The sequence below is a fragment of the Entelurus aequoreus genome, linkage group LG14 (genome assembly GCF_033978785.1).
Source record: "Entelurus aequoreus isolate RoL-2023_Sb linkage group LG14, RoL_Eaeq_v1.1, whole genome shotgun sequence".
Taxonomy (NCBI): Eukaryota; Metazoa; Chordata; class Actinopteri; order Syngnathiformes; family Syngnathidae; genus Entelurus; species Entelurus aequoreus.
Window position 1 is genome coordinate 23,019,267 of NC_084744.1, and position 25,935 is coordinate 23,045,201.

At 41.7% G+C, this 25,935-nt stretch overlaps 1 protein-coding gene across 1 annotated transcript; it reads right to left on the minus strand.

Annotated features, from left to right (window-relative positions):
- Positions 1-372: 372 nt before the first annotated feature.
- On the minus strand, positions 373-25,258 carry LOC133664531 (oocyte zinc finger protein XlCOF6-like). The gene is made up of 3 exons (XM_062069232.1): positions 24,777-25,258; positions 22,131-22,379; positions 373-3,102 (listed from the first exon to the last, which is right to left on the minus strand). The coding sequence occupies exons 1-3, from the start codon at positions 24,820-24,822 to the stop codon at positions 1,010-1,012; spliced, it is 2,388 nt and encodes a 795-aa protein (XP_061925216.1). The 5' UTR covers positions 24,823-25,258; the 3' UTR covers positions 373-1,009.
- Positions 25,259-25,935: the final 677 nt, after the last annotated feature.

Below are 25,935 nucleotides of genomic sequence, written 5' to 3' on the forward strand. Positions count from 1 at the left end.
CAAAAGTAGCCTAAGTATGTCGAAGACCGAGGTGAGAACAAAGAAATAAATGAGAGGATGTAAAATTAAATAACTAAATGTTTACACACCAGAAAAAACACACAATTATTAAGTAAATCAGCAGCTTCCTTGTGGTTGAAAGCATTTTCATGGCTCCACTTTCGACTTCTTTCCCCTCATGTTCCTCTCGCTGCATAGCTCAAGGGAAGAACAAACGATTAAAGACTAGAATAAATAATTTAGTGGATTTTGTATCAAAGCATACCACGCAGTCCAAAGTACTCTCTGGGACTTCCTGTTTGTTTATTGAAGCCATGGGGATTTTTTTTTTTATAATCCACAAATGTGTGTAAAACAATTCAGCCATTTTCTCTCACGTTTTTATTGCATAAATGTCCGAGTACATACATATAAAACAATCACCACACAATCATATTACAAGAGAGTAATAAAGATGATTAATGAAATGGATTATAGAGACCCAACAAAAGATTAATAGTTACACATTTTTAAAATTGTATAAAAGACAACTGTTCAAATGATGTATAAAGTAAATAACAATATGCTTCCTGAAGTGGTCCAGAAGATGTTTCAGATGTGAACCAGTACATATGTATATCATATAAAGGTGCTAATCTATGGGATCATTAACAATTAGAAATATGTAATACTTCAATATTTCAAACACCTATAAAAAACACTATTACGAATAAGTCTAAAATTGTATTATGAATATATATATACACATAAAATGTTTATTGTATGTAAAATATGTCTTGTACTGTTTACTATTACCTTTTCAGTCAAATTGTTCTGTTCAATGTTTAATAAAAGTACACAATGTTGCACTTTAATTAAAAAAGCACCAATATAAAATATCTAATCTATAAATGTAGAAGCATATTAAAAAGATTGTTACACAAACAACAATGTCACACATGTTATATGTGCTGATGTTGTTAGAAAGTCAACATTAAAGTCTTGACAGTTTATTTCAAATCCTGCAGTTTCATTTGCTGCTGCTGTTCTCACCAGCACACTTGTGTTTCTTACACTGGTACTTAGAAGAGAATCTTTCACCACACACACTGCAACTCAACACTTTCTCTCCTGGGTGTGTTCTCATGTGTCTTACAAGGTTTGATCGCTTACAAAAGCTTCTGTTGCAGATTGAACATGTGAAATATTTCTCACCAGTGTGTGTTCTCATGTGCACTTTCAAATATTCACTTAACACAAAACCTTTACCACAGATTGAAGAAGAAAAAGGTTTTTCACCAGTGTGCGTTCTCATGTGTACTTTCAAATTGTGACTTTGTACAAAACCTTTACCACAGATTGAACAGGAGAAAGGTTTTTCACCGGTGTGTGTTCTCATATGCACTTTCAAATATTTACTTAGAACAAAACCTTTACCACAGATTGAACAAGAAAAAGGTTTTTCACCAGTGTGTGTTGTCATGTGTACTTTCAATTTGCAACTTTCTACAAAACCTTTACTGCAGATTGAACAGATAAAAGGTTTTTCACCAGTGTGTGTTCTCATGTGTACTTTCAATGTGCAACTTTCTACAAAACCTTTACCACAGATTGAACAAGAGAAAGGTTTTTCACCAGTGTGTGTTCTCATGTGCACTTTCAAATATTTACTTAGAACAAAATCTTTACCACAGATTGAACAAGAAAAAGGTTTTTCACCAGTGTGTGTTCTCATGTGTACGTTCAATTTGCAACTTTCTACAAAACCTTTACTGCAGATTGAACAGATAAAAGGTTTTTCACCGGTGTGTGTTCTCATATGCACTTTCAAATATTTACTTAGAACAAAACCTTTACCACAGATTGAACAAGAAAAAGGTTTTTCACCAGTGTGTGTTCTCATGTGTACTTTCAATTTGCAACTTTCTACAAAACCTTTACTGCAGATTGAACAGATAAAAGGTTTTTCACCAGTGTGTGTTCTCATGTGCACTTTTAATTTAAAACTTTCTACAAAACCTTTACCACAGATTGAACAGGAAAAAGGTTTTTCACCAGTGTGTGTTCTCATGTGCACTTTCAAATAGTTACTTAGAACAAAACCTTTACTACAGATTGAACAAATAAATATTTTTTCTCCTGTGTGTGTTGTTCTGTGTATTTTCAAACATGACCTTTGTGCAAAAGCTTTACCACAGATTGAACAAGAAAAAGGTTTTTCGCCAGTGTGTATTCTCATGTGCACTTTCAATTTGGGACTTTGTACGAATCCTTTACCACAGATTGAACAGATAAAAGGTTTTTCACCAGTGTGTATTCTCATGTGTACTTTGAAATTATGACTTTGTACAAAACCTTTTTCACAGATTGAACAAGAAAAAGGTTTTTCACTAGTGTGTGTTCTCATGTGTACTCTCAATGTGCAACTTTCTATAAAACCTTTACTGCAGATTGAACAGATAAACGGTTTTTCACCAGTGTGTGTTCTCATGTGTATTTTTAATTTAAAACTTTCTACAAAACCTTTACCACAGATTGAACAAGAAAAAGGTTTTTCACCAGTGTGTATTCTCATGTGTCTTTTCAGATGACTAAGGGGTTTAAAGGTTTTGTCGCAGTGAGAACATTTAAAGTGAGTGTTGTCAGTGTGACATGTCTTATCATGTTCATCATTAGTGTCAGGAGAGTGTGACGTTGTGTCCTCACTATCTGATAGTGGAGCTAAGAGCTGGTCTGCTTGTGATCCTCCACAGTGGTCTCCATCAGCTTCTGTTGTCATGTGTTGTGTTGAGCTGCTGCTTGGAGGCTCCACCTCTCTCTTCTCCTCACTTTCACCTTTGACCTCATCATCTTCACTCTTCACAGGGACACCAGTCACTGGGAACTCCACCAGTCCTTCAAGATGATCTCCCTCCTGACTGATGCTGTGTTCCTCCTCTTCCTGTTTTAGGTGGGGCGTCAGTGAGTCTTCCTCTTCCTTTTTACAGGAAAGGGTCTGTGTCAAAGAGGACAAGGAGACACCAGAGGGTCTGTGGTGCCTGGTCTTCTTTGATGGATTCTCTTTCACCATCCTGAAGTTACTACACTCCTGTTTTTCAGGCAGAAGTTGTTCTTTACAGACGTCTGCAGGACACAAAATGACAAACATGCTTGAGAAATGTCCAGATTTGCTCAGTCACATGAGGCATTCAGTAAGTTCACATGTACTTAAAAAAACAAGTTATTATATGAATTGGCCTGAAAACAAACACAATGCTCTTTACAACATTATTCACAGGAAAAGAAGACCACTTTTTACGAGTGGGCATTATGGCCTAAAATCTATATTGCCATACATTCACATACAGCTCTGCCTTCAACACCATCCTCCCTGGACTGCTACGAGACAAGCTCTACCAGCTCAGTGTGCCCGACTCCCTCTGCAGCTCTACCAGCTCAGCGTGCCCGACTCCCTCTGCAGTTGGATCAATGACTTCCTGACAGACCGAAGACAGCACGTGCGGCTGGGGAAGATTGTCTCGGACAGTCGAACCACGAACACTGGTACTCCTCAGGGCTGTGTACTCTCCCCCTGGCTCTTCTCCCTGTATACAAACTGCTGCACCTCCAATCACCAGTCCGTAAAACTGCTGAAGTTTGCGGATGACACCACCCTCATCGGGCTCATCTCGGATGGCGATGAGACCGCCTACAGGAGAGAGGTGGACCGGCTGGCGTCCTGGTGCAGCCTCAACAACCTGGAGCTGAACACCCAGAAAACAGTGGAGATGATCATGGACTTCAGGAAAGTCACAGCCCCACCATCCCCCCTCACCCTGATTGACTCTCCCACCCCCGTCTCCATTGTGGACTCCTTCCGTTTCTTGGGCACCACCATCACCCAGGACCTCAAGTGGGAGCCGACCATCAGCTCCCTCATCAAGAAGGTCCAGCAGAGGATGTACTTCCTGCGGCAGCTGAGGAAACTTAAGGTGCCGACCGAGATGCTGGTGCAGTTTTACTCAGCCATCATAGAGTCCATCCTCAACTCCTCCATCACCGTGTGGTTCCCCGGCGCCACAGTCCAGGATAAGCATCGACTGCAGCGCATCGTACGTGCTGCTGAGAAGGTGATTGGCTGCAAGCTCCCATCCCTCCAGGACTTGTTCTCCTCCAGGACCAGGAGGCGTGTGGGTCGGATCACAGCTGACTCTTCTCACCCTGGACACAAACTATTCTCCCCTCTCCCCTCAGGCAGGAGACTACGGTGCATCCAGACCCACACCTCCCACCCCACAGTTTTTTCCCCTCGGCCGTCAGGCAAATGAACAATAACTCCTAACAGCAGCTCCTTGAATTCCTTCTAAGTCTATAACAAGATCTGATAGCTCAGTTACAGCTCCTTTTATTACCAAATCTGTGTTATATGTGTTTCATGTTGCACGTTTGCACCAAGAAAAATTTTGTTAACCCGTTCTCAAACAATGGCAATAAAACTATTCTGATTCTGATTCCCTTCCACTTGAGTGTAGCTGGGATAGGCTCCAGCGCCCCCTGTGATTTTAATGTCAGTTACTGATGTATAAACTTGGAGAAAAGATTAGGTCGTTTACAGTGTAAATCTGTATTCTGTATGGTTGTCTCTGCTATGACGCTACCTTGTGGTCGAGTTCTCTCACTGCGAGTGCTGTGGGTTGAAAGTCTATTTCCTTTTGCTTCGTGCCTTGAACCCGAAGTATGGTTTCTTCGTTTATCTCGCCAAGCAACGTTTGTAAGTGTAACCGGGGATTTCCACTGGATGTGGAACGACGGCGCCACGGCGACAGACTCGTTCCGTTTTTTGTTTTCAAGTCAATGTGTCAGTTTCCACCGCCTGGCTTCTATATTTAGTGGTCGACACAACAAGGCGGTTCAATTGAGCTAAAATCTGCTCGTGTGGGACAGGAAGTCATACATAAACACAAAATAAATGTTCCAGTTTACTTTCAAAGTAAAATATTGTGTCTAAGGCGGATGGTATTCTACACTTTGAAAAGTTCTAATGGACATGAGGTCAACTTGTCAAAGGTTTTCAAACCTAATTTCACCTCCTTGACACAAAGAACGGCGTGGCGAAGTTGGTAGAGTGGCCGTGCTAGCAATCGGAGGGTTGCTGGTTACTGGGGTTCAATCCCCACCTTCTACCATCCTAGTCACGTCCGTTGTGTCCTTGGGCAAGACACTTCACCCTTGCTCCTGATGGGTGCTGGTTAGCGCCTTGCATGGCAGCTCCCGCCATCAGTGTGTGAATGTGTGTGTGAATGGGTGAATGTTGAAATACTGTCAAAGCGCTTTGAGTACCTTGAAGGTAGAAAAGCGCTATACAAGTATAACCCATTTATCATTTAAAGAACGAAAAAATGCTGATTCTAAAAGGTCCAAAATTAAAGAATCATATAACAGGCATATCCCGGGCAGCTATATGGGGGCCTGTGTCAATTACCAGCTGATACGAGGGCGGGGTTAGAAGGAGGTGAATAAGATGTATGTGTGTACAACACTCGCCAGGGATGATGTTACTGTTGTGTTGTTGCTTGCGACAAAAAAAAAAAAAGTTGTGGTTCTGCAAGGCAAAACTGTCGTCTTTTCCACGAGTCAAGTCCGTGCCGTCACAGACACTTGAATGTGTGAATTGATGGACGGCAAGGCTCGAGACACGATCTCGAATGGCAGGACCGACTATTTGCTTCTGCTCCTCTTGAAGGACATAATAAACTGTTTGTGTTTAAGCTGAACTGGAATTTTTTTTTTTTCAAATGTTGCCTATCGTTCACAATCACTATGAAAGACACGACGATGGATGTCTTTTTTTTTAGCATTCATTCTAACATGACTTCCTGTCCCACACAAACAGATTTCAGGTCAATTGAGCCGCTGTGCGCAGGCGTTTGAAACTGAAACATTGACTTCAATAAAAATGTGTCTCCTACGGTTTCAAAGCAATGTGTACATTAAAAGTGAGCGTTGTATAAAAATGACTAGTTCCATCTCCAACATTAAAGCGAGTGTCACCAACATAGGAAAACGGGTGGAGGAGAATTGCAAGTAGCCGAAAGAAAAGATTGTGAATTACTGACAAGAAGCTCACTTTATTCATGTACCGTATTTTTCGGACTGTATGGCGCACTTAAAGGCCTACTGAAATGATTTTTTTTTATTTAAACGGGAATAGCAGATCCATTCTGTGTCATACTTGATCATTTCGCGATATTGCCATATTTTTGCTGAAAGGATTTAGTAGAGAAAATCGATGATAAAGTTCGCAACTTTTGCTCGCTGATAAAAAAAAGCCTTGCCTGTACCGGAAGTAGCGTGACGTCACAGGAGCTAGTATTCCTCACAATTCCCCGTTGTTTACAATGGAGCGAGAGATTCGGACCGAGAAAGTGACGATTACCCCATTAATTTGAGCGAGGATGAAAGATTCGTAGATGAGGTGTTAGGATCCGCTGCTCGGATCACAATTTGTTTACACTTTAGTGTCACGTGTGTTTGTTTCTGTTGCCATGACTGCAGATTTTGCTCACCTGCCTCTGGTTAGCGTTCGGGACGCGCACCTGTTGCCCGAGCGCTAATCAGAGGGCTATTTAGTCTTCGCCCGGGCGGCACTCTGCCTGGCTGTCTAATTTGCTTACATGCAACAAGTATCGACCACTTTTGATTCCTGCTAGCTTTCAGGCTATGCTATTTTTTGCTTGCTAGCTCCCATGCTAGTCCTTTTGTTTTTGTCTTTTGTGCTACGTACACGTCTTTGTTTTTTTTCCCTGATATGATTTATTTGCTGAAATAAATCATTTTCCTACCTGCAAGCTGTGTCCGAGCCCGTCTGCATCCTTGGGAGAACACCTCGCACCACGATGCGACCAGGTCGTTACAGTAGACAGCCAGCAAGAAGAAGTTCTCTCGCAGCGAGCATGTCGGAGGAGCTGGACGAAGGTACGTGGGAGGTGTTGCGAGCGATGGAAGCCGAGACGCTTCGCTATTCGACGGAGGAGAGGTCGGATCTCATGTGGGGAGCTGGAGGCTCTCTTATCCCCATCGACTCCCTCTGGTCGGAAGACATCGCCGCTACACCGCAGTACCGGGCGCGCCGGCAAAGACGGAAGCCGGCCAGAAGGTCCTTCCCTCGCCGTCAAGACGCGCCGCTCCCGCAAGCTCCTCCCCCGGACCGAAGCAAGCTACAAGCTTCCCAAGCTTCCCCTCAGATGTTTGGCAACCCTATCGACCACTTTGCCAAACATTTCACCGATTGGGCTGTCAGTCAGCTGGAGACCCACACGGATGACGTCATACCGCCCACTTTGGATGACGTCATAGACAAAGACTTTTTTAGACATTATGTCAATTCTTCCTGCCAGCCATTTTCAAGTGACTTTAATTCTAAGATTAAGCTTTATCAGGACATTTTTTTAAGGACTAAATCTAGTCAGTCCCAGTCTCAAGTGGGGGGTGACAATAGACATTTTGGACAATTTAGAGGAGAGGATTCTGCCCTCCCCCTGACCTCCCTCCACCCACCCTTGAAGACGGTTCCAATCCGCAAGGAGCGCGTCTGGGATCCGCTTTTTGAGGGGGGGGCTAGTACTGGGAGCTGTGCGAGTGGGGTGGCACAACGGTGTGCTAAGCCGCAACCTCCTGCTCGGCCACCGCCACCTGTCCTTCGGCGGGCTAAGCCACAACCTCCTGCCCGGCCGCCACCACCGGTTTTTCGGCCTGCTAAGCCGCAACCGCCAGCTAGGCCACCTGCACCTAAGCTAGCGCCAAGGCTAAGGCTAGCACCAGCTCCACCACAGGTTCCAGTACCTGCACCTCGGCTGGTTCCCACACCAGTACCTGCACCTCGGCTGGTTCCCGCACCAGTACCTGCACCTCGGCTGGTTCCCGCACCAGTACCTGCACCTCGGCTGGTTCCCGCACCAGTACCTGCACCTCGGCTGGTTCTCGCACCAGTACCTGCTCCACGACTGGTTCTCGCACCAGTACCTGCTCCACGACTGGTTCTCGCACCAGTACCTGCACCACGACTGGTTCTCGCACCAGTACCTGCACCACGACTGGTTCTCGCACCAGTACCTGCACCACGACTGGTTCTCGCACCAGTACCTGCACCACGACTGGTTCTCGCAACAGCACCTGCACCACGACTGGTTCTCGCACCAGCACCTGCACCACGGCTGGTTCTCGCACCAGCACCTGTACCACGGCTGGTTCTCGCACCAGCACCGTCTGCCACGACAGCGACTCCGGCTGCCACGACAGCGACTCCGGCTGCCACGACAGCGACTCCTGCTGCCACGACAGCGACTCCTGCTGCCACGACAGCGACTCCTGCTGCCACGACAGCGACTCCTGCTGCCACGACAGCGACTCCTGCTGCCACGACAGCGACTCCGGCTGCCACGACAGCGACTCCGGCTGCCACGACAGCGACTCCGGCTGCCACGACAGCGACTCCGGCTGCCACGACAGCGACTCCGGCTGCCACGACAGCGGCGACTCCGGCTGCCACGACGGCGACGTCGACTCCTCCGGCTGCCACGACGGCGACGTCGACGTCGACTCCTCCGGCTGCCACGACGGCGACGTCGACACCTACCGCTTCCACTGCGACGTCTCAGCGACCTCGAGTGGTCCGGCTGCGCAAGCAGCTCTCTCAGAGGTCAGGTAATGGACGCCAGTGGCGCAAACAGCAGCGACATCCAAGACTTTGTTGCAGGACTCAGAGGCTGCTGAACTTCTGGCGCCACTCACGCCCACCTTCTCAGCGGCCACGAATGTGGCCTTTCCGTGGTCGCCCGCCTCGGCGTTCCATTCGCCGCCGCCACTTGACTCGTCCCCGGTGGATTCGGGGACACATGGCCTGGCGACCCACCACCAAGTCCTCCCCCCGCCCGCCCTTGACTCGTGAACTATTGCTTGTTTTTTTGGGGTTCCAGTTGTTTTTTTGTTTTCAAGGGACATCTGGAATCTGTCCTTTTAGGGGGGGGGTACTGTTAGGATCCGCTGCTCGGATCACAATTTGTTTACACTTTAGTGTCACGTGTGTTTGTTTCTGTTGCCATGACTGCAGATTTTGCTCACCTGCCTCTGGTTAGCGTTCGGGACGCACACCTGTTGCCCGAGCGCTAATCAGAGGGCTATTTAGTCTTCGCCCGGGCGGCACTCTGCCTGGCTGTCTAATTTGCTTACATGCAACAAGTATCGACCACTTTTGATTCCTGCTAGCTTTCAGGCTATGCTATTTTTTGCTTGCTAGCTCCCATGCTAGTCCTTTTGTTTTTGTCTTTTGTGCTACGTACACGTCTTTGTTTTTTTTTCCCTGATATGATTTATTTGCTGAAATAAATCATTTTCCTACCTGCAAGCTGTGTCCGAGCCCGTCTGCATCCTTGGGAGAACACCTCGCACCACGATGCGACCAGGTCGTTACATGAGGAACGTTACAGTGAAGGACTTGAGAGGCAGTGATGGACGTATCTTTTTTCGCTCTGACCGTAACTTAGGTACAAGCTGGCTCATTGGATTCCACACTCTCCTTTTTCTATTGTGGATCACAGATTTGTATTTTAAACCACCTCGGATACTATATCCTCTTGAAAATGAGAGTCTAGCACGCGAAATGGACATTTAAAGTGACTTTTATCTCCAAGACAATACATCGGTGACACACTTAGCTACTGAGCTAACATGCTAGCGTCGTTCTCAAATGAAGATAGAAACAAAATAAATAAACCCCTGACTGGAAGGATAGACAGAAGACCAACAATACTATTAAACCATGTACATGTAACTACACGGTTAAAAATTCTCAGCCTGGTAAGGCTTAACTATGCTGTTGCTAACGACGCTAAGGCTAATTTAGCAACTTAGCAACCGGACCTCAAAGAACTATGATCAAACATTAGCGCTCCACCTACGCCAGCCAGCCCTCATCTGCTCATCAACAGCCGTGCTCACCTGCATTCCAGCGATCAACGGCGCGACGAAGGACTTCATCCGTGGGTTTGGCGGCAAGCATCGGCTAGGCGTCAGGGTAAGTAGTCCTTGTTGTGTTGCTGTAAGTATTGTAATGCCCCGCAGTGGAGAAGGAGTCACACAGACGAGGATGCACTGCTCAATCGCTTTATTAACAAGCGGTAACTGGTTGTAGTTCAAAAAGTAACGCACACACATACACAAGCTGCTGATAGCCAAAACTCACGCTCACACACACTCAAGTTCTCCGCCAACTCACTCGCGCATGCGCGTTCCCCAAACCCTTAAAGACACAGTACACTAATGCAAATATCACAGATATTACAGTATTGTACTTAGCCGCTAAGACACCGATCGATCCCACCTACAACGTTCTTCTTTGCAGTCTCCATTGTTCATTAAACAAATTGCAAAAGATTCACCAACACAGATGTCCAGAATACTGTGGAATTTTGTCGAAGAAAACAAGAGGCTTTTCTATCGGGTCCGATGGGGTCCAACCACTTCCGTTGCTTTTGTGACGTCACGCGCATAAATCATATTCAAAGGAGTTTTTCAACCGGAAGTGTGGCGGGAATTTTAAAATTGCACTTTATAAGTTAACCCGGCCGTATTGGCATGTGTTGCAATGTTAAGATTTCATCATTGATATATAAACTATCAGACTGCGTGGTTGGTAGTAGTGGGTTTCAGTAGGCCTTTAAAGGAAATCTTAACATTGCAACACATGCCAATACGGCCGGGTTAACTTATAAAGTGCAATTTTAAATTTCCCGGGAAACTTGCGGTTCAAAACGCCTTTGGAGGATGACGTATGAACGTGACGTCGCGAGGTCAACGGCAGTGTTTGGACCCTATTGGACACAATACACAAAGCTCTGTTTTCTTCGACAAAATTCCACAGTATTCTGGACATCTGTGTTGGTGAATCTTTTGCAATTTGTTTAATGAACAATGGAGGCTGCAAAGAAGAACGTTGTAGGTGGGATCGGTGTATTAGCGGCGGACTACAGCAACACAAACAGGAGGACTTTGTTGGATAGCAGACGCTAGCGCCGGCGACCTCACCTTGACTTCCTGCGTCTCCGGGCCGCCGACCGCATCGTCGATCGCTGGAACGCAAGTGAGCACAGGTGTTGATGAGCAGATGAGGGCTGGCTGGCGTAGGTGGAGCGCTAATGTTTTTATCATAGCTCTGACGAGGTCCCGTTGCTAAGTTAGCGTCGTTAGCAACAGCATTGCTAGGCTTCAACAGGCGGCATAGCATTAACCGTGTATTTACATGTCCAGTGTTTGGTTCGGTGTCTCCTGATAGTAGTATTGTTGATCTTCTTTCTGTCCTTCCAGTCAGGGATTTATTTATTTTGTTTCTATCTGCATTTGAGACAGATGCTGTCACGTTAGCTCATGCTAAAGAGCTTCGTCGATGTATTGTCGTGGAGATAAAAGTCACTGTGAATGTCCATTTCGCCTTCTCGACTCTCATTTTCAAGAGGATATAGTATCCGAGGTGGTTTAAAATACAAATCTGTGATCCACAATAGAAAAAGGAGAGAGTGTGGAATCCAATGAGCCAGCTTGTACCTAAGTTACGGTCAGAGCGAAAAAAGATATGTCTTGAACTGCATTCTAGTCCGTCACTCTAACGTTCCTCATCCACAAATCTTTCATCCTCGCTGAAATTAATGGGGTAATCGTCGCTTTCTCGCTCCGAATATCTCTCGCTCCATTGTAAACAATGGGGAATTGTGAGCAGCACTACTGCTTGTGACGTCACGCTACTTCCGGTAGGGGCAAGGCTTTTTTTTAATCAGCGAGCAAAAGTTGCGAACTTTCTCGTCGATTTTCTCTACTAAATCCTTTCAGCAAAAATATGGCAATATTGCGAAATAATCAAGTATGACACATAGAATGGATCTGCTATTCCCGTTTAAATAAAAAAAAATCATTTCAGTAGGCTTTTAAGTCTTTCATTTTCTCAAAACTCAAAAGTGCGCCTTATAACCCGGTGCGCCTAATGTACGGAATAATTCTGTTTGTGCTTACTGACCTCAAAGCAATTTTATTTGGTACATGGTGTAATGATAAGTGTGACCAGTAGATGGTAGTCATACATAAAAGATACATGTAGACTGCAATATGACGCCAGTAAACAACACCAAAACGTTATATGTTCCATTGAAAATAAAGAACATTACATATGGTGCTCAAAAATCTGTCAAAATGTTTTTAGTACGACTTTGAAGCCGCACCGCTTAATGGGTTGTCAACCCATTACGGCAGGGGTGCTCAGACTTTTTCTGCAGGCGAGCTACTTTTCAATTGATCAAGTCGCGGGGATCTACCTCATTCATATATATAATTTATATTTACTTATTTATGAAATATATGTTTTTGTTAACAAGTTAATGGTGTTTAATGATAATGCAAGCATGTTTAACACATATAGTTAATATTTTTAATAAATTAAAGGTGTTTAATGATAATACAAGAATGTTTAACACATATAGTTAATATTGTTAACAAGTTAAAGGTGTTTAAAGATAATGCAAGCATGTTTAACACATATAGTTAATATTGTTAACAAGTTAAAGGTGTTTAAAGATAATACAAGCATGTTTAACACATATAGTTAATATTGTTAAGTTAAAGGTGTTTAAAGATAATACAAGCATGTTTAACACATATAGTTAATATTGTTAACAAGTTAAAGGTGTTTAAAGATAATACAAGCATGTTTAACACATATAGTTAATATTGTTAACAAGTTAAAGGTGTTTAAAGATAATGCAAGCATGTTTAACACATATAGATTCCTTTCTTTCATGAGGTCAAGAATATAAGTTGGTGTATTACCTGATTCTGACGACTTGCTTTGATAGGAATCAGACAGTGGTGCTGATAACGTCCACATTTTCAAATGGAGAAAAAAAGTCCTCCTTTCTGTCCAATACCACATGAAAGTGGTTGGTTTTTGGCATCTTATTTGTCCAGCTTCCATACTCCTTTATATACAGTGCACACTTTACAAGAAATACATTTGCGGCAAACTCCGTAGCTTGCTAGCTTGTGCACGCCAGCTTTCTGAGACTCTTAGCGCAGGCAGGATGAAGCAGAGCTTTTATTGTGAAGGCAGGAACTGTGCAGTCGGTCTTTGGAGTTTTGACGACAGGTACGGCGCCAGAGTCTGTTGAAATAAAAAGTGTCTCTCGCCTTCATCCTGTCGGTAATTTTTTCTTAATAATGAGCCTACAGCAGCCAGCGTCATCTCAGAAGACTCTCAGGTGCCGTGAATGTCAATCAAGTGACGAAAGTGACGTCATAGTGAAGATTTATGATCGCTCATTATGTCAATCAAGTGACGAAAGTGACGTCATAGTGAAGATTTATGATCGCTCATTTTTAGGACTATTTTTTTAATGCCTGGCTGGCGATCGACTGACACACCCTCCGCGATCGACCGGTAGCTCGCGATCGACGTAATGAGCACCCCTGCATTACGGCTACCGTAGTCAGAGATACAAGTATTACTATTGGTGTGTGTATAAGGACCGCAAAATGGCACCCATTAGCAGACATATTATCTGGTGTTTTGTTTCACAATATTATGCAAAACCAACTTTTCTTACCTTCTGGTACCTGCTGATCTGTATTTGAGATCTGCATAAGCCCTGAAAATGTGCGCATGTCCGTGCCGATGCCATAGTCCATTGGTGTCAAACTCTGGCCCGCGGGCCAAATTTGACCCGATGTGTAATTTCATTTGGCCATTGAGGCAATATCAAATTAACATTAGAGCTGGCCCGCTGGTATTATACAGCGGTGGTGCCGCTGTAACACCGCATTCACAGCTAATACTACAAATCCCATAATGCTCCGCTGTTGTTTTGGCGCGCCAGCCATGCTCTCTCCTCTGGGTCAGTAGCGATCCGTGTTCTTGCGCAACGCTTCGGCTGAAAGCAGGCCGGCTCACCCCGCCTCCCCGTGCCTCTTTCCCAGACCTGCTGCGGCCTCATACTACAACTGTCAGTGTCACTGTGTTACCCCTACCAAAAATGGCGAAAAGGAAGGGAGAAAATAGAACTTTTCTGGACAGGTGGGAGACAGAATATCTGTTTATATATGTAAAAGACAGACCTGTTTGTCTCGTTTGTGGAGCCAACGTGTCGGTAACTAAGGAGTACAACATTAAGGCTGAAACGACGCGTCGACGTCATCGGTTACGTAAATACGTCGACGCCGTTTTTGTGCGTCGACGCGTCGCATATTTACGTCACACTACCGTCATGGCGTAGCGCAAAGCAGACGATGCGAGCGAGGGGAAAAAAGCACCCCAAAAGTCGTCAAAAGTGTGGGAGTATTTCAATAAACGGCCTAATAATGTTGTTGTATGCACACTGTGTCGAGCGGGAATGGCTTATCATAGCAGCACAATGGCTATGAACGAACATTTGAAAAGAAAACACCCGACATCGTTCTTGCCATCACCATCAACTAGTCAATCGTCTGCGTGAGTATACGTTGTCATCATTACACAAAAACATTAATGTGTCATTTGTATCTGCGTTGTAAATTCATAAAATAAAACACCGTTTCGCTCTGAGAGACGCGTTTGGCGTGCCTGTTCAGTGTTTACAAAGATGCGCTCCTCTTTAACGCTAACGTTAATTAGTTGTGCAAATACCTTTTACAACATTAACAGTTACATATACTATGTACAAACGAACAATTAACTTTCACTTTAATCATACTATCATCGGTCTTACCTCTCAGTTCCAGCCACATCGACCCCTTCTGAGCGCGGTCACGCCAAATTTCCCCCCCTCCATTTACTTACTGTTATTCATTTCCGCATATGTCCACGAGTCAAATGTGCATTCAGTCAGGAATATCCTCAAGTTAATTTGTCCGATTAATACAGACGTTTTGTTAACGCTATATTATTTTAAAAAAAATTAAAAATTACAAACACAAGCTATGGGATGACGTGACCGGAAGTAAATGGGGGGGGGGGGGGGGTTGTAGGGGGGAAGAAATTTGGCGTGACAGCGCCTATTTTCAGCTGCTGGGAATATTGTAAACAAGAAAAAAAACAGCCTCACCCCAGAGCATGTAGACATGCTAACCTTTCTTCATTACAACTGTTAGTCACTACTGGAATGAGTAGAATTGGTTATTGTGTACTGTGTTGGACTGGATGTTTATTTTGCACATTTTAAAAGCAATACTTAATGTTTACAGTGCTCCAGAATATTTAGATTGGCACTTTTTTGTGCTGGATGTTTATCCTTATTTTTTGCACATTTTAAAGCAAAATAAGCAATACTTTTACTTTTGTTGAAATGTTTACACTGTTGTTACAAAATATTTCGTTTTGCACTTTTTTGTATTGGATGTTTATCTTTATTTTTGCACATTTTAGCAAATAAGCAATACTTTTACATTTGTTGAAATGTTTACACCGTTACAGAATATTTCGTTTTGCACTTTTTTGTATTGGATGTTTATCTTTATTTTTGCACATTTTAGCAAGTAAGCAATACTTTCACTTTTGTTGAAATGTTTACACTGTTGTTACAGAATATTTGCTGCTGGGAATATTGTAAACAAGAAAAAAAACAGCCTCACCCCAGAGCATGTAGACATGCTAACCTTTCTTCATTACAACTGTTAGTCACTCACTGGAATGAGTACAATTGGTTATTGTGTACTGTGTTGGACTGGATGTTTATTTTGCACATTTTAAAAGCAATACTTAATGTTTACAGTGCTCCAGAATATTTAGATTGGCACTTTTTTGTGCTGGATGTTTATCTTTATTTTTGCACATTTTAAAGCAAAATAAGCAATACTTTTACTTTTGTTGAAATGTTTACACTGTTGTTACAAAATATTTCGTTTTGCACTTTTTTGTATTGGATGTTTATCTTTATTTTTGCACATTTTAGCAAATAAGCAATACTTTTACTTTTGTTGAAATGTTTACACTGTTACAGAATATTTTGTTTTGCACTTTTTTGTATTGGATGTTTATCTTTATTTTTGCACATTTTAGCAAATAAGCAATACTTTCACTTTTGTTGAAATGTTTACACTGTTGGTACAGAATATTTCGTTTTGCACTTTTTTGTATTGGATGTTTATCTTTATTTTTACACATTTTAAAGCAAAATAAGCAATACTTTTATATTGAAATGCGTATACTATTGAAGAATATTAAGATTTGCACTGGATGTTTACTTTTATATTTGCACATTAAAAAGCAAATAAGCTACTTTTAATTTTGTTAAATGTTAAAAGTTTTAAATGTTTACATTGTTACAGAATATTTTGTCATGTTGTTGTCAATGGTGACTGAGTGGCCATACTTTTTTTTTTTGTAAATAAAAGCCATGCTTTTTGAAAAAACCGGCCTACATTTATTTTTTCATCTTCATTTTAAATAAAAAAATAATCGGTAAAAGGAAAAATAATCTATAGATTAATTAAAAAAAAAATCTATACCGTATTTTCCGCACCATAAGCCGCCCCGTGTTGTAAGCCCCACCTTCAATGAATGGCATATTTCAAAACTTTGTTTACCTATTAGCCGCCCCGTGTTATTAGCCGCACCTACGCTACGCTAAAGAGAATGTAAAAAAAACAGTCAGATAGGTCAGTCAAACTTTAATAATATATTACAAACCAGCGTTCTAACAACTCTGTTCACTCCCAAAATGTAATGTGCAAATGTGCAATCACAAAAATAGTAACACTCAAAATAGTGCAGAGCAATAGCAACATCAATAACTCAACGTTGCTCATACGTTAGTGTCACACGACACACAAAATAAACATTTAAAGCTCACTTTCTGAAGTTATTACTCATCCACAAATCCCTCGAATTATTCTTCTTCGGTGTGCTTCACTTGTTTTTTGATACCATCTGTGATGTGGACGCGCATGCAGTCGTGGATCAACAGGGACGGAGCTGCGTGAAAAAAGTCACCCGGTCTCTTCGCTCATTTTTTCTTCATCCATCCATCCCTTCGAGTTAGCTTTTATGATGACGCCGGCTGGAAAGTTCTCTTTTGGCAAGGTCTTCCTTTTGAATATCACCGTGGGTGGAAGTTTCTGGCCGTTAGCATGGAAAGCTAGAACCACAGTGAAGTCGAATATTCACCGTACGTGCTCCCGTTGTATCCACAGTGCGGTTCACATGAATATCAAAAGTCAGTGGAACCTTGTACGCGTGTCTCTTAGTAGGAGAAATTTTGTGGTCTTTACAGAAACACACAAATGAAATGAAACGTAATATCCGCGCGCTTCTTCTTCTACGGGGGCGGGTGCTCACCTTGGCGGTTGCTTAAAGTAGAAGAAGAAGCGCTTCCTCTTTTACGGGGAAAAAAGATGGCGGCTGTTTACCGTAGTTGTGAGACCTAAACTTTATGAAAATAAATATTAATATTAATCCATATATAAGGCTTAAAGATTTTGAGAAAAATTGTGGTTTTTAGGTGCGGATTATGGTGCGGAAAATACGGTAACTGAAATAAACCTGCCGTGGAATAAACTCATGGGATTAACCACTGATGGTGCGCCAGCGATGAGTGGTAAAAAGAATGGACTGGTGGGCAGGATTCGTGAAAAGATGCGGGAAGAGAACTGTGCAGGTGAGCTATCTGTTTATCACTGCATTATATACATCAAGAGTCACTGTGTGCTAAAGCCCTAAAGATGGAACATGTTATGACCACAGTAACACAAGTTGTTAACTTTATAAGAGCCAAAGGTCAGTTTAAAGGCCTACTGAAATTATTATTTTTTATTTAAACGGGGATAGCAGATCCATTCTATGTGTCATACTTGATCATTTCGCGATATTGCCATATTTTTGCTGAAAGGATTTAGTATAGAACAACGACGATAAAGTTCGCAACTTTTGGTCGCTGATAAAAAAAAGCCTTGCCTATACCGGAAGTAGCGTGATGTCACAGGAGGTAGGATTCCTCACAATTCCCCGTTGTTTACAATGGAGCGAGAGAGATTCGGACCGAGAAAGCGACGATTACCCCATTAATTTGAGCGAGGATGAAAGATTCGTGGATGAGGAACGTGAAAGTGAAGGACTAGCGTGCATCGCAGAACGTATCTTTTTTCGCTCTGACCGTAACTTAGGTACAAGGGTTCATTGGATTCCACACTCTCTCCTTTTTCTATTGTGGATCACGGATTTGTATTTTAAACCACCTCGGATACTATATCCTCTTGAAAATGAGAGTCAAAAACGCGAAATGGACATTCACAGTGACTTTTATCTCCACGACAATACATCAGCGAAGCTCTTTAGCGACTGAGCTAACGTGATAGCATCTGGCTCCAATGCAGATAGAAACAAAATAAATAAATCCCTGACTGCAAGGATAGACAGAAGATCAACAATACTATTAAACCATGGACATGTAACTACACGGTTAATAATTCTCAGCCTGGCAAAGCTTAACAATGCTGTTGCTAACGACGCTGAAGCTAACTTAGCAACCGTACCTCACAGAGCTATGATAAAAACATTAGCCCTCCACCTACACCAGCCAGCCCTCATCTGCTCATCAACACCCGTGCTCACCTGCGTTCCAGCGATCGACGGCGCGACGAAGGACTTCATCCGATCACAGATGCGTCTGCTATCCAAGTAAGTACTCCTTGATGTGTTGCTACAGCCAGCCGCTAATACACCGATCCCACCTACAACTTTCTTCTTTGCAATCTCCATTGTTCATTAAACAAATTGCAAAAGATTCACCAACACAGATGTCCAGAATAATGTGGAATTGTTAGATGAAAACAGAGCTTTTTGTACGGTGACACATTGGGTACGAATACCTCCGTTGCCGTCGTGACGTCACGCGCATACGTCATGTCCAAAGGAGTTTTTCAACCGGAAGTTTAGCGGGAAATTTTAAATTGCACTTTATAAGTTAACCCGGCCGTATTGGCATGTGTTGCAATGTTAAGATTTCATCACTGATATATAAACTGTCAGTAGTAGTGGCTTTCAGTAGGCCTTTAAGTCGTTTCTGGACGAGTTAGGTTCGGAACTGACAGACGGGCTGTATCACACAGAGGTGAGATGGCTAAGCCGCGGAAAAGTACTGAACAGATTTTTCGAGCTGCGTGAAGAAATATGTCAGTTTCTGCAAAGCAAAGGGAAGGACACAGCAGAGCTCCGGGAGCAAAAGTTTCTGTGTGACATCTCAAGCCATCTTGATGCGCTGAACCTGCAGCTACAGGGGCGGGGCCGCATCATCACAGATATGTACTCGTCAGTGAGAGCTTTTAAAACTAAACTCTGCCTGTGCGAGAATCAGCTGCCGCAAGGAAACCTTGGCCATTTCCCCTGCTGCCAAACCATAAAAGCGCAGATCTCTACCGCCATGTGCGCACAGTTTGCTGAAAAACTCGGTGCACTTGGCGCTGAGTTTAGCCGGCGATTTGGCGACTTTGATGGTCAGAAAAGTAGATCTGAACTGCTTAGTAATCCCTTCGCAGTTGATGTGGAAAAAGCACCAACTAACCTCCAAATTGAGCTGATTGACCTCCAGTGGGATGACACGCTGAAGTCAAAGTATGATGCTGTTGGCGCCGCAGAGTTTCCACAATTCATCCCTGACACAATGCCTCAGCTCCGCACCCCAGCTGCTCAATTGCTCTCCATGTTCGGCAGCACTTATCTATGTGAGCAATTTTTCTCCCCAATGAAGATGACGAAAACGTCTCACAGGATACGTCTGATTGATAGATAGATAGTACTTTATTGATTCCTGATGAACACCTTTGTTCGATAATGAAGGTTGCTTCAGCTCAAAGTCTGAGCCCCGACATTAATGAACTAGCATCCCAGAAAAGATGCCAGGTATCTGGCTTGGGCACATCAGATTAGATCAGTGTGTGGCAAACAGCAGTAAAAAGTCCTGAATGGTTGATTTATTCATTTTTATTATATTTTCAAATTTATTAGCCTGTGGAAAAAGTTAATGTTGATATTTACCTCAGAAGGCTGTAAATAGAAAAGAGGCATTCAATTTTTTATTTAAATTTAATTTAATATGCCATTGATGTTTTTTCGTTTGTTTTTTGAAAGTTGATTTTGCACTATTAAGTTATATAAGCGTTGCTTGTTCCATATTCAGTGTTAAAGCAAATCAGTGTAGCAAACTGAGCAATAATTAATGTTTTATTCATGCACTTTCTCTTGCTACTTCAAGGCTTGAATGTTTAATTCATTCATTCATTATTGTTATTTTATTTTCAAATGTATTATTAGCCTGTGGAAAAAGTTTATTTTGATATTTACCTCAGAATAGAAAAGAGGCATTCAATTTGTATTAAAATTTTATTTGATATGCCATTGAAATTGTTTTATTATTATTATTATTATTTGAAACTCGATTTTGCATGTCTCTATAAAGTTATATAAGCCTTGCTTGTTCAATATTCAATGCAAAACTTGTTTGGGTCCCTATTAAAAGGTTAATTTGTTCAACCTTGGCCCGCGGCTTTGTACAGTTTTAAATTTTGGCCCGCTCTGTATTTGAGTTTGACACCCCTGCCATAGTAGATAAGCATATTCTTTTTCTCTATCTTCTAGTTATGTGACATTCATCCTCCACTGTTGCCATTTCTAATATATATTAGTTTAAAGTTCTTACTTATATCTGTCAGTAAACTCGCCATGAAAGCACTAAAACATACCGGTGTAGTGAGTTTACATTATTCACCCACGGAACTTTAGTTATGAGAGTTCCGTCGGACGGTTTTCACGGGACACATTTCGGGCGTTGTTGTTGCACTAGTCAGCCACGGATGAGGAGATGCTGCTCCGTTGTTGATTGAAGTAAAGTCTGAATGTCATTAAAACAGTTAGCTCCATCTTTTGACACTTCTTCCACTCCCGTCCTTGCACGCTACACCGCTACAACAAAGATGACGGGGAGAAGACGCTGTCGAAGGTGAGCCACGTAAATAAGACTGCCCACAAAACGGCGCATCCTGAAGTGACCGTCAGAAAGCGACTTGAAAATGATCTATAAAACATCATCTATGCAACATTTTGACCAAAGAACCACCATTACATGTTATGTAGACCACAAGGAAGTCTTTTACGTTTAGAAAAAAATAAAATAATATGACTTCTTTAATGTGCCTTATAATCCAGTGTGACTTATATATATATATATATGAAAAATAATAAAACTAAAACAAAAATAGACCATTCATCGGCAGTACGCCTTATAATCCGGTGCGCCCTATGGTTCGAAAAGTAAGGTAATATTTACGTATTTTTGCTCATTAGCGCATTCATTTAAAAAACGCATCACAGCGTTTTGTTTTTTTAACGATATCGCTGAATATTACACTGCAGACTTAATGAAAGCCGACAATTATATAATACAAAACCACTTACTGTACAAGGTCTGCTGTCACAAAGATGCAGACTGATAGAATGTTGTTGTATTCCCGTTTAGATAAAGAATTACTCAAAATCGTCGCACGGAAAAGAGGGGTGAAGCCAAGCGTCTTTTTGTGTCGTTCGCCATTGCCGGGTCTAAATTGGCTGTCAAAGGGTACCAACTTGTCAGAGTACGTCCTCATCCTTTTACTATCCAGGTGAGAGGCATGATTCATGATCTGGAATAATCTTTCACCAGCACCGAGGTGAGGAAGGAGCTCGCCAGCCGGTGATGTCAACATAGGCACACAGTTTGTCTGCGTTAGCACTTATAATAACAATATCACTAATACTTGGTTGCTATTCAAGCCACAAAATGCAAATGGAGTATTGTTGGCGCTTTTTGGATGGTTATAGAGGACCTCCCATTGGCTCCATTGCAAGTGGACTTTTATTTTACATTTATGAGTTACAATGTGATTTAAAAGATATATATATATATCCATCATCATGTCTTTTATAATGATTGTGAATGATAGAAAAAATTCCCAAAAAAGTGCAGTTCCCCTCTAAATTCCAGTGATTAGATTTAAGACTTGAAGTCTATGAGCATGAAGTGATGAAGCCTACTTGGATGAGAAGACAAACGTCTTCTAAGACAAAGTGAACAGTCCAGTTGTGATGGATTGAATGCCCTGAGAATAAAATGATATGTGGATGTTGTGCTTACTTGGACTGTGATGAAGCTGTGAGGACTCAGGTGGTTTGTCTTCATGCTCTTCAGTCTTCACAGAGACAACAGTCAGTGGAAACTTGGTGACATCATCCTCCTCCTGCCCTAGAAGACACTCTCCCTCCTGAGTGATCCACACTTCCTCTTCTTCATCTTTAATGTGCGGGGGCTGTGGAGCCTCCTCTTCAATGTGGGGGGGCTGTGGAGCCTCCTCTTCCTCTTTAATGTGAGGGGGCTGCTGGACGTCTGTTGGGTAAATAAGTAAATAAGATTAAGAGAGAATAGAAATAGTTTTGGACTGACACTGTTAACACAATGACATTATTTGTGTTCTTTTGTGTGTTGTGTTAAAAGTGTGTAGCAAAACAACCAATAAAAACACGAGAAATACCTCCTTTTTTCCTCAAATTAATTCAAAAGTGGTACAGTGAGTACAAAAACAGACTTGGAAATTTGATGGGGGTCAATTTGTATGAGGCAGCATTAAATGAGGCATTCTAAACTTCACTGATGTAAAGTGTGTAAATATTGACATTGTCATTACCATGACTTCAATATTATGGAAACAAAAAAAATCTAATTCCAAAATCACTTAAAAAAAACATTCATGGTATGTTTTTGTCATCATGCAGAATACTTTTTTGTTGGTCATTTTGTTGGCTGGGCCAAAAGGAACTTTTAACAAAAACATGTTTTACTATGTGGTGTTTTATGGAGAATCTCCATCAACAATTCCTCTTTAGGAATTGGAGACCATCTACGACACGCTGAAGGAAAGTCAGTCACCTTTATGTTCTTTTAATAAATCAAGTGTTGACTACTTTGGTTATTGGAAATAAATGTTTACTTTCACTTATTGTTGCATGTAAGTCAGAATCAGGAAGTGAAATTATAACTTTAATTAGTTTTGATTACGGTATAAAATGTATTTGGTGACTATGTGAGTTTTGTTGATGCAGGTTTACATCTTCTTGGGGACTGGAACACAGATATGTCCTGAAAGGATGCACCCATTTTTAAAACCTTCACTAAGCTGTGCCACCAACATTGCCTCACTTAGCTCATTAAGCAAACTACCAGGGTGAGTGAGTCCTTTTAAACCATCATAGACCTCGTTGTTACTTCTGACCAGTCTAAGATCACCACAAGTGGAACTACTGTATGCGGCTTAAGTGATCATTCCATCATTTTCTGTACCCGTAAAAAACATAGAACCGAGGCTGACGGCCACAAAACAAGCAAAGCTACAATGCTCAAGACCAAGACTAGCAACACTTTCAATGACAAACTGGCAAATTAAGACTCGCTCCGTACTTGCAAGTACACAGGTCTTTGGGTCAATTCCTAACCTCAGAAAAGTAAATAACTTCACAGTCAAAGTGGGTGACAATATTATAACAAACAAAAATGAGATTACCTATCTTGGCTGCATCGTAGAGACTAATCTCTCCAGTGAAAAAATGACTACTAAGGTAGCCAAAGAATCAACTGACATATTCTGTTCTTACTAGTGTTGTCCCAATACCAATATTTTGGTACCAAAATGTATTTCGATACTTTTTGTTACCACAAAAAAGTGCATTATTGGCTTTATTTCAACAAAAAATCTTAGGGTACATTAAACATATGTTTCTTATTGCAAGTTTGTCCTTAAATAAAATAGTGAACATACTAGACAACTTGTCTTTTAGTAGGAAGTAAAAAAACAAAGCCTCCTAATTTAGTCTGTTGACATATGCAGTAACATATTGTGTCATTTATATTCTATTATTTTGTCAAAATTAATAAGGACAAGTGGTAGAAAATTGATTATTAATCTACTTGTTCATTTACTGTTAATATATGCTTACTTTCTCCTTTAACATGTTATATCTAAACTTCTGTTAAAATGTAATAATCACTGATTCTTCTGTTGTTTGATACTTTACATTAGTTTTGGATGATACCACAAATGTGGGTATCAATCTGATATCATACACCAACATACACCATTCCACTAAAATACCCATGCAGCTGACTAGATACTTTCAAAATGTAAAATATATTCACCATTACAACACCAGAGGTAGTTGTATGAATCCCATTTAACCCAGATTTCACTCCAAAAAAGGTTCTAATTTGTTTGCCTGCTATACCACCAAAATGTGGAACTCCGTATAAATAGCCATAAAGGAGTGTAAATCCCTTACTTCCTTCAAAGCCACTTTGAAAATACGTTACAGGTTGTGGCAAATCGTAACTGTGAATAGAAAAAGTATTTTACTTTTTTTAAATTAAAATTTCATTTATTGTCTTGCAGTATATTTGCATTTTAAATGCTACTTTCTACATAGTTCTGTGTGAGTTAAACAAATATTTCAACTGAAACCATGCCAGGCTTTCTTGTAGCAGTGAATGTGTACCGTGATGAAACTGTACCCTTTCCTATGCAAACTTCTCTTAAGTCCTTCAATCAATCAATCAATCAATCACACATTGTTACTAACTGAGAGGAACATCAACCTCAAACTGTCTCGTTTTCACGAAGAATCTAAATCAAAGCATTGCATCATCCCCACAAGACAAAGCATCTTCCTATTGAAGAAAAGTGTTAATAATGAAATATAAAGTTAGTAAAGATGTGAGAGTAAGAAGTAAACAAACCTGCTCTGTGTAACACAACTTGATATTTCTTGAAAACAGCGTCCATAGTTGATGTTGTCGCTCCTTCTCCTCTTTTGTTGGACAAAGTTCCTCCTCATACTTTGCTATCGTTCTTTCGCACATTTTCACACACAACACTTGACACTCACATTTGATCTCTACTTAGCGACGTGTTGATAACGTCCGCGTATCTTTGTTAGCAGCTAACAAGCTAAGCTAACTAGCAAGCTAAGCTAGCACATAAAGTGCGCTCAGTCTAATGTATCCGGATACAAACAATGACTAACAATGTTTCATCTACTACACGACATATATGCGTACATGTATGCACTAAATACAAATAGAGAAACAATAATGGCCAGTGGCCACGTTTAGGCCTTCTCTGTGAAACGCCATTTTGCTTTTTACTCCTTCGTCTTCTTTGGATGGACCAGTTGGAGGATTCAGTGGTCTCGTTCTCGCGAGACTCTCAATTGACGGGTCAAAGGTCGAGGGGGATAAACAAACCGAGAAAATGACTTCCTTATTCTCGAGTGGTGTTGATTTGGAAGCGAATGTCGACTTTTAATATTTTATGCGATGGAGTGTTGACTCCTTGAAAGCCCATTTGTGTCGTTGTGGATTCAAGGCATTCGGAAATAAAAGAGATATTACTGCCAGGACTTTTGCTGCGTGGTAAATGGGAGTCCAAGCCAAGAAAAGCGAACAAGAGGTGAAGGACGAAAAGGCTGAGGACTACCAAAACACTTTGTTAGTAAAAGACACTGTTAACTTTTTGCCAGACCCTCTCTTTATTTCTGATGGTTGGGTAGGAGAAAAGGATGGCATGAAGCTCTGGCTGCCTACCATGTACTTTGATATAGGCATGTACCTTGGTGTTACACACATGTACTTTGATATAGGCATGTACCTTGGTGTTACACACATGTACTTTGATATAGGCATGTACCTTGGTGTTAGACACATGTACTTTGATATAGGCATGTACCTTGGTGTTACACACATGCATTTTGATATAGGCGTGTACCTTGGTGTTACACACATGTACTTTGATACAGGCATGTACCTTGGTGTTACACACATGTACTTTGATATAGGCATGTACCTTGGTGTTACACACATGTACTTTGATATAGGCATGTACCTTGGTGTTACAAAC

Bases quoted from the DNA above. Each gene is read 5' to 3' on its own strand.
- LOC133664531 (XM_062069232.1), bottom strand. From the start codon at position 24,822: ATGGACGCTGTTTTCAAGAAATATCAAGTTGTGTTACACAGAGCAG. The intron at 22,380-24,776 runs GTTTGTTTACTT...TTTACCCAACAG, and splicing joins AGTTGTGTTACACAGAGCAG to ACGTCCAGCAGCCCCCTCAC. The intron at 3,103-22,130 runs GTAAGCACAACA...TGTGTCCTGCAG, and splicing joins ACAGCTTCATCACAGTCCAA to ACGTCTGTAAAGAACAACTT.